The sequence below is a fragment of the Zea mays genome, chromosome 5 (genome assembly GCF_902167145.1).
Source record: "Zea mays cultivar B73 chromosome 5, Zm-B73-REFERENCE-NAM-5.0, whole genome shotgun sequence".
Lineage (NCBI taxonomy): Eukaryota > Viridiplantae > Streptophyta > Magnoliopsida > Poales > Poaceae > Zea > Zea mays.
In genome coordinates this window covers 178,396,229-178,403,869 of record NC_050100.1, presented here as the reverse complement: position 1 = coordinate 178,403,869, position 7,641 = coordinate 178,396,229, and the positions used below count along the sequence as shown (strand labels likewise).

Below are 7,641 nucleotides of genomic sequence, written 5' to 3'. Positions count from 1 at the left end.
TGCCGAGAGCTCTCGTCTTCAAAACACATGGCAAATCAGGACCCTTCCCGCTGGAGCTCCGGAGCGGCGCCGGCCTTCACCGAATCCAGTGGTCTTACTCAACAAATCCATCCACTAAACTAAGATAGACCACCATTAACACGGTGGCTAAAGATAGTCCCAAGGGTCTGCCTTAACTCAGCACTACCCCAATCTTAAAAGTACCCACAGCCTCGAAAGTGCAAAGTTTAGCGGAGCGGCTGCCCTGGACTGGTTGGAAAAACAAAACAAACGCGGGTTACCCGTAGAAAAAGAGGAGGATAAGTGGAGGCAGGCTGACCCTGACGAGGCGCCTGATGCCGGCCGGCGTGGTGGCTCCTCCGGCCATCCACGGCGGCGCTGGGAGGGAGGAGACAGGGAGCAGGCGGTGGCGTGGTGGCTACGTCCATCCAACAAGTGTTTCTGACAGATGGCCCGTTTCCCCCGGCGGTGGACCTAGCCCGGAGTTGAAGAGGAGGCCCGTCTCTCTATCTCTCGTTCGGCCTGGCCCATTTAGGCCCAGCAAGGAAGGCAGCAGCCAGGCAGCCATCCCGCTCCGTCCAGGCGACGACTCGCTGGCCTCCCCCTCGCCGCCGGACGCGACGGCCACAACACCGGAACCGGAAGCGCAGAAAATAATCGGAACAATTCCGCGTTGCCCATCCATCCCGGAAATATCCCCAAGGAAACCCTCGCCCCCCTCCTTCCCCGCCGCCGGTCGCCAGATCTCCGGCCATGGACGACGACGGCGGGGCCTCCCGGTCGCCCTCGCCGTCCCCGTCGCGCTCTCCGTCTCCGTCTCCGCTCCCCGTGGCCGACCCCGTCACGGTCGCCGCGGCGCCGCCCGGCCACGTCGCCGTCGCTATCCCCCTCCGCAAGCACTCGCCTTCCTCCGGCGGCGGCGGCGGCGGCCGCGAGGACGCATGGAGCGACGGCGCCACCTCCACGCTCATCGACGCCTGGGGGGAGCGCTTCGTGGCGCTGGGCCGGGGCAGCCTCCGCCACCCGCAGTGGCAGGAGGTCGCCGAGGTCGTCTCCTCTCGCGACAGCTACTCCAAGGCGCCCAAATCCGACGTCCAGTGCAAGAACCGCATCGACACGCTCAAGAAGAAGTACAAGGTCGAGAAGGCCAAGCACGACTCCGACTGGCGCTACTTCGACCGCCTCGACGACCTGCTCGCTCCCGTGCTGCTCAAGCCCAATTCTTCTTCCTCCTCGGCTGCTGCTGCTGCGGCGGCGGCGGCGGCAGCCCGGAGCGCCGGGCCCATGGTCCCTCCGCGCATCAACTTCCCGCAGCGCACCCGCACGCCCCTCCACTCCTCCGCGGGGGCAAAGTGGAGGATGCCGTCGCCGCTGCTCCAGCCGTCGGCGTCGTCCGACTCCTCCGACGGGTTCCCGCCGTCCGCGGTGGCGAACGGCAAGAGGCAGCGCGTGGAGGAGCCCGCCGCCGCCGCCGCGGACAACGGCGCGGAGAGCAGCGTCAGCCGCGCGCAGGGTCTGCGCGAGCTGGCGCAGGCGATCCGGCGGCTAGGGGAGGTGTACGAGCGCGTGGAGAGCGCCAAGAGGGACCAGGAACTCCGGATGGAGCGGGAGCGCCTGGACTCCGCCCGGCAGCTGGAGGAGCAGCGCGTGCAGTTCTTCCTCAAGATGCAGATGGAGCTCTCCAAGGCCACGGGCGGCGCGGCCACCGCCACGCCCACGCCCATGGCCGTCCCGATCCCTACGGACGGCAACGGCACGCGGAGAGCGGGCGTGACCGCCGAGGTCGCCACCAGCAGCAATCACCGCGTTCGGTACCGCATCAAGGGCAGCAGGCACCAGCATGCCCCGCAGCAGGCGCATTACCAGAACAGCACAAGCCCCACCGGGGGCGATGACAACGGCAGCGACTCGGACAAGGAAGCCCAGGAGGATGCGGAAGACGAAGATGAAGAGAGCCAGTGATTGCTCTCCTCTTCAGCAATGGAATGGTAACTCAACACAAAATAGTGTGGGGGTGACTGTGTGTAACTTGTACCTGCCAGTTTGTTCCCGTGATTGTGGTCTGTTGTCTTGGAGAGATTGTCATCGTATGTAACATGCTTACTTTTGTGGGAAATTGTTAGCTCTATTTGTGTTTATTCTTGGAATGAGTATTGCTGTCCTAGAGAGAATATGTTCATAGGACTGCTTGGAAAATAAGTCTGAATCTGTGTCTTGTCTTGTTATTTGATTCACCGAAGACTCATCAAGCTACTCAAAAGCAGAGAACTCGTTATTCAGCGGGTGGCGTTTTTTTAAGACTAGTTCCGGAGCCACAAAACCAGAGCGGTACTGTCGGTGTTCAGACTAAGGGTCCTAACCAACTAGTAATCGGTGTTCAGATTAAGAGCATCTCCAACAATGCCTCAAACTAGTGTCTCAAATTGAAATATGAGGCTCTACACAGTAAAAACTACTCCAACAGTGCCTTATTTCATAAATTTTTGTCAAAAAACTATAGGGCATCCTATCAAATGACTCAAATATACTACACCGTAGTGGGCTGCCCTATAATCTAGATTTGGGACTTTACTGTTGGAGCGAGGTGTTTTGTTGGTGCCTTAAATTCTATAAAATATACTTATTTTCAAATTATAGGGCATTTTTATAGGTCACGTTATTGGAGATGCTCTAAGGGTCCTAACCAACTAGTAAATAATATCACGTGCACATAATCTAGATGGTGTGCGAGTTGACACAAGCAGTTTATCTTGGTTCGGGCAATGCAAAGTCCTACTTCCAGCAGAGGGGATGAGGCTTATACTACTTGCTCTTGAGTGCCTGCAGTAGGGATTACAAGCAAGGTGGGAGAGGGGAAGTCCCCAGGTCTCTTAAACTGATTGATGCAAGTGCTAATATCCTAAGATTTAGTGGAAAACGACGGAGTGTTCGCCTTTGTGTTCGTCCGCCCCTTGGAAGAACTACACTGCCCTATTTATACATGTAGGACATGTATGCTGTGAAGCCTGAGGTCGTTGTATTCCAAGGGGAGATGCCTTGGCGTCCTGTAAGCCGACGTGACGGTGTACTGCGTTGTTGACTTGTGCCCGCTGATGTCTTGCGAGAGCCGAGGCAGAGGCCGAGGGGTTAGTCGTACACCCGAGCCCCCGAGGAAGGGGTTGCCCATACCGTAGTTGTTGTAATAGCGCCGCGGTATAGGTAAAAGCCGACTTACGGGGTGCGTCAGCGTCCTTGTGCGGGGTGACGTTGTGATTCCTTGCTGCATTTATCGAGGTCAGAGCCCTACTCGGGCGAGGCGGAAGTCTTCACGAGGCGTTGGTGGAGCCATCCCTGGCCTGTGCCACAGTTGGCGAAGTGGCCGCCTGCGAGATTCGCTATGGTGTAGGTAGCTGAGGCCGAGCCCGGGCGAGGCGGAGAAATCACCGAGGCCGAACTCAGCGTCGGGCGAGACAGAAGTTTGTGCCCGAGGTCCGGACTTAGTGTCAGGTGAGGTGGGGATTTGCGCCCGAGGTCCGAACTCAGCGTCGGGCGAGGCGGGGATTTTGCGCCCGAGGGCCGGTATGCTTCTCCCGTCGCATTAGATGTCCCATCGGGGGGATGACAGGCGGCGTGCGCGTTTAGTAGCGGGGGTGTAATCATGTCGTTGCGCTCAGATATGACTGATGTCTTGTTAGCCACTATGCTCCTGTGCCGCGACGTGGGGTAAGTATGCACATAAAATGCGAGTGTTCCCCACCTGTTTTCGGGCGCCTTTGTCTTATCTGTCTGGGATCAACTCGGGCGAGATGGACAGAGTGGTGGTGACTTCGGGCAAGGCAGAGTTCTGCCTAAGGTGGGAGACTCTCGTGGTGAGGCCTCAGGTTAGGAGGTACCTCAGCTACTTCCCCTCGGGGGTTATGTCTTTACTTCTCATGAGTGCATCTTTCGGAGGGATAATCTGGGTGCCCCTAATTATCACCCCCGGCAGGTACCGAACAACCCTAGCCACAGGGACCTCAGCATCGGGGTTTCTATAGTGACCCATACGCCGGATGGGATGGGGCAATACGCCGTACCAGGCGTACATCTATGCATGATAAAAGGTGACGCAAAGGGGTGACGAAAGATGAACCTGTACTGAAGGCATCCCTAAACCACGCCCTGAACTAACTCGACAGGACCCACCAAACACCGCCACGTCTAAATAGGGTAGCTACAGGAACCCATTGGAAGGCGGATGGGATGCGACACCATACTAGGGGTACGACGGCGCACAACCCATCAGACGACTCCATAGGGATTACGCGTCCTAGAAGCACAACCCAGCAGAAGACACCACAAGAGCCACAAGGCCTAAAAGTAGGAGGCCAAACTCCACCCCATTAGAATACAGGTCCTCATTGTAACGTCTACCCTTGAGCTATAAAAGGGAAAGACAACCTCCATCTAAATACATCCCATAGCTTCACTGAAAGGGAAATAGGCTTACACCTTCTCCTAATTGATTTTGGTGGTTGAATTGCCCAACACAACTAATTGGACTAACTAGTTTGCTCTAGATTATGAGTTCTACAGGTGCCAAAGGTTCACAACAAACCAATAAAAAGACCGAGAAAGGATTCAAATATAGAGAGCAAAAGACAGCTGAAGTGTTCCCTGGTCTGGCGCACCGGACTGTCCGGTGTGCCACCGGACAGTGTTCGGTGCACCACCGGACAGTGTCCGGTGCACCAGGGACTCCAACTCCGAACTGCTCACCTTCGGGAATTCTGGGAGCCGCTCCGCTATAATTCACCGGACTGTCCGGTGTAGCACCGGACTGTCCGGTGTGCCAGCGGAGCAACAGCTACTTCGTGCCAACGGTCGTATGCAGAAGGCATTAAATGCGCTATAGTGCGCGCCAGAGTCAGAGCAGAGCCAGAAGGCGCACCGGACAGTGAACAGTGACTGTCCGGTGGTGCACCGGACTGTCCGGTGACCCAGATGTCAGAAGCTCCAACGGTTAGAATCCAACGACCGGGTGATGTGGCTGGCGCACCGGACAGTGTTCGGTGGCGCACCGGACTGTCCGGTGCGCCATACGACAGCAGCCTCCACCAACGGTTCTTTTGGTGGTTGGGGCTATAAATACCCCCCAACCACCACACTTCAATGCATCCAAGTTTTCAAACTTCCTACACCTTACAAGAGCTATAGCATTCAATACAAGACACACCAAAGAGATCAAATCCTCTCCCAAGTCCAAAGATCATTCCAATCAATTAGTGACTAGTGAGAGAGTGACTTGTGTTCATTTGAGCTCTTGCGCTTGGATTGCTTTTCTTTCTCATTCTTTCTTGTGATCAACTCAATTGTAACCGAGGCAAGAGACACCAATTGTGTGGTGGTCCTTGCGGGGACTTAGTGTCCCATTTGATTGAGAAGAGAAGCTCACTCGGTCTAAGTGACCGTTTGAGAGAGGGAAAGGGTTGAAAGAGACCCGGTCTTTGTGACCACCTCAACGGGGAGTAGGTTTGCAAGAACCGAACCTCGGTAAAACAAATCATCGTGTCTCACTCTTTATTTGCTCACGATTTGTTTTTCGCCCTCTCTCTCTCGGACTCATTTATATTTCTAACGCTAACTCCGGCTTGTAGTTGTGCTTAAGTTTATAAATTTCAGATTCGCTCTATTCACCCCCCCCTCTAGGCAACTTTCATTCACACAAGCTCCCAACTGTAACACGCTCCAAGCAATACCACTGTCAAGCACTGCACTGGGCTAGGGCTCCGACCTGAACCAGTATAGCCCTTTCATCTCAAATCCACCTTCGAGCCCCCATAACTCACCATTCAGAGTGAGTCCATGCTAACACCCCAGCCGAACACAAATCTTATTATCCCCTGGTTTCAGAAACCATGACAATTCCAATTTCTAAATTCTTATCAAATTACCCTATATTCAACCATGTCATCCCTTAAGCATGGTTCATATTCCAGAAAACTCCAAAAATACTCTTGTCCCATATTATGCCTATAATTTTCTTGATTGAACTAAGTCAGAAAATTCTTTCACCACTATTCTCATAAATGGTAAACTCTACCATACTAAAATATATGTGCCAGCTATAAATACATCTAGTTACCCTCTCCCTCCCTACACCCTCAGCACCCTAAGCCAAGGCAAACCTGCACCCACTCAGTTACCCCGCTCTGCCGACTACACTTCTAGTGTTAGTTCGCCTCCAATCTACCCTTCGAGTAAGCATCTCTACTCCATCAGTACAAACTCTACCCAAAACTATATTCACTCATTGAAAGTCGCCTAGAGGGGGGTGAATAGGCAGAATCTAAAATTTATAGACTTTAAGCACAACTACAAGCCGAGGTTAGCGTTAGAAATAAAGTCGAGTCCAAAAGAGAGGGTGAAAACGAATCAACCAAGAAATAAAGCGAGTGACACGGTGATTTGTTTTACCGAGGTTCGGTTCTTGCAAACCTAGTCCCCGTTGAGGTGGTCACAAAGACCGGGTCTCTTTCAACCCTTTCACTCTCTCAAACGGTCACTTGGACCGAGTGAGCTTTCTCCTTAATCAAACGGGTCACTTAGACCCCTCACAAGGACCACCATAACTTGGTGTCTCTTGCTTTGATTGCAAGTGCTTGAAGAACAAGAATGGGAAGAAGTAAGCACAAGCAAAAGCCAAGCAACAAGAGCGACAAATAACACACGTATCACTTTCTCTCTCAAGTCGCTAATCACTATGATTACTTGTCTCAATTGTAGAACTTGGAGAGATTGGAAGCTTTGATTGTGTCTTGGAATGGATTGCTAGCTCTTATATTGAATGTGAATGATTTGAGTGCTTGGTTCAAGTGAATGGAGGTGGTTGGGTGTAATACCCACTTTGTAAGAAAAGTCTAAAAAAAAGAAATTTCATCCCTTTATATATTTGTGAGTCATCTATGTGCATCATCTCATGTGGACACCCTACTTAACAAGAATAAATGGGTAACAAAAGACACTCAAATAACTTGTGCATCCTTGGGAGTTTTGTTTGCTTGTGCATTAAAATAATAACAATGATAATGCTAGTAAAAAAATAATAATAACAAAGACTTGAAATGAAGTTTGAATCCTAAATTGAGAGTTAGGGATTGAAATAGAGAAGGAAAGAAAATAATTGGCAAAGAAAGGGAAAGAGTATAAAATTTACAGAATATATATATAAAGATATATTCAAGGTTAGTAATTTTAAGGTTACAATATAATTTGAGGGTAAAATTGGCACAAGGTTCGAATTTAAATTTGAATTCAGAATTGAATTTAGAAAGGAAGAAAACAGAAACAGAAAATAATAAAAAGGAAATGGAGTATGGGCTCAGTTCTTCGTTTTTGGCCCATTTCCTATTCACTAGCCGTGTGGCCCAGTTCCCTCCACCGTGTGCGCGCGCGTTCCTCACCGCGCTGCCACTTACACCCAGGGCCCGGCTGCCAGTCTCTCGTGCGTGTGATTCGTCACTGCCTGTGGACCCCTTTAGCCGTCGGTCTCCTTCTTCCCCAACGAATACAGCGAACATCGCGCGCTCGATCCAAGAATCCTGCAACCTCGCGGCTCCGTTCAACCACCTTCCCCTGGAATCTAGCCTTGCCCTCGCAGTAGATATATGGGGGGCCCTAATC

General features: G+C 52.3%; 1 protein-coding gene across 1 annotated transcript; it reads left to right on the top strand.

Moving 5' to 3' along the window:
• The first annotated feature begins 632 nt into the window (after positions 1 to 632).
• LOC100384564 (Trihelix transcription factor ASIL2) lies at positions 633 to 2,192 on the top strand. The gene has a single exon (NM_001177075.1). It carries the CDS (start codon positions 754 to 756, stop codon positions 1,960 to 1,962), a length of 1,209 nt encoding a protein of 402 aa, NP_001170546.1. The 5' UTR covers positions 633 to 753; the 3' UTR covers positions 1,963 to 2,192.
• Positions 2,193 to 7,641: the final 5,449 nt, after the last annotated feature.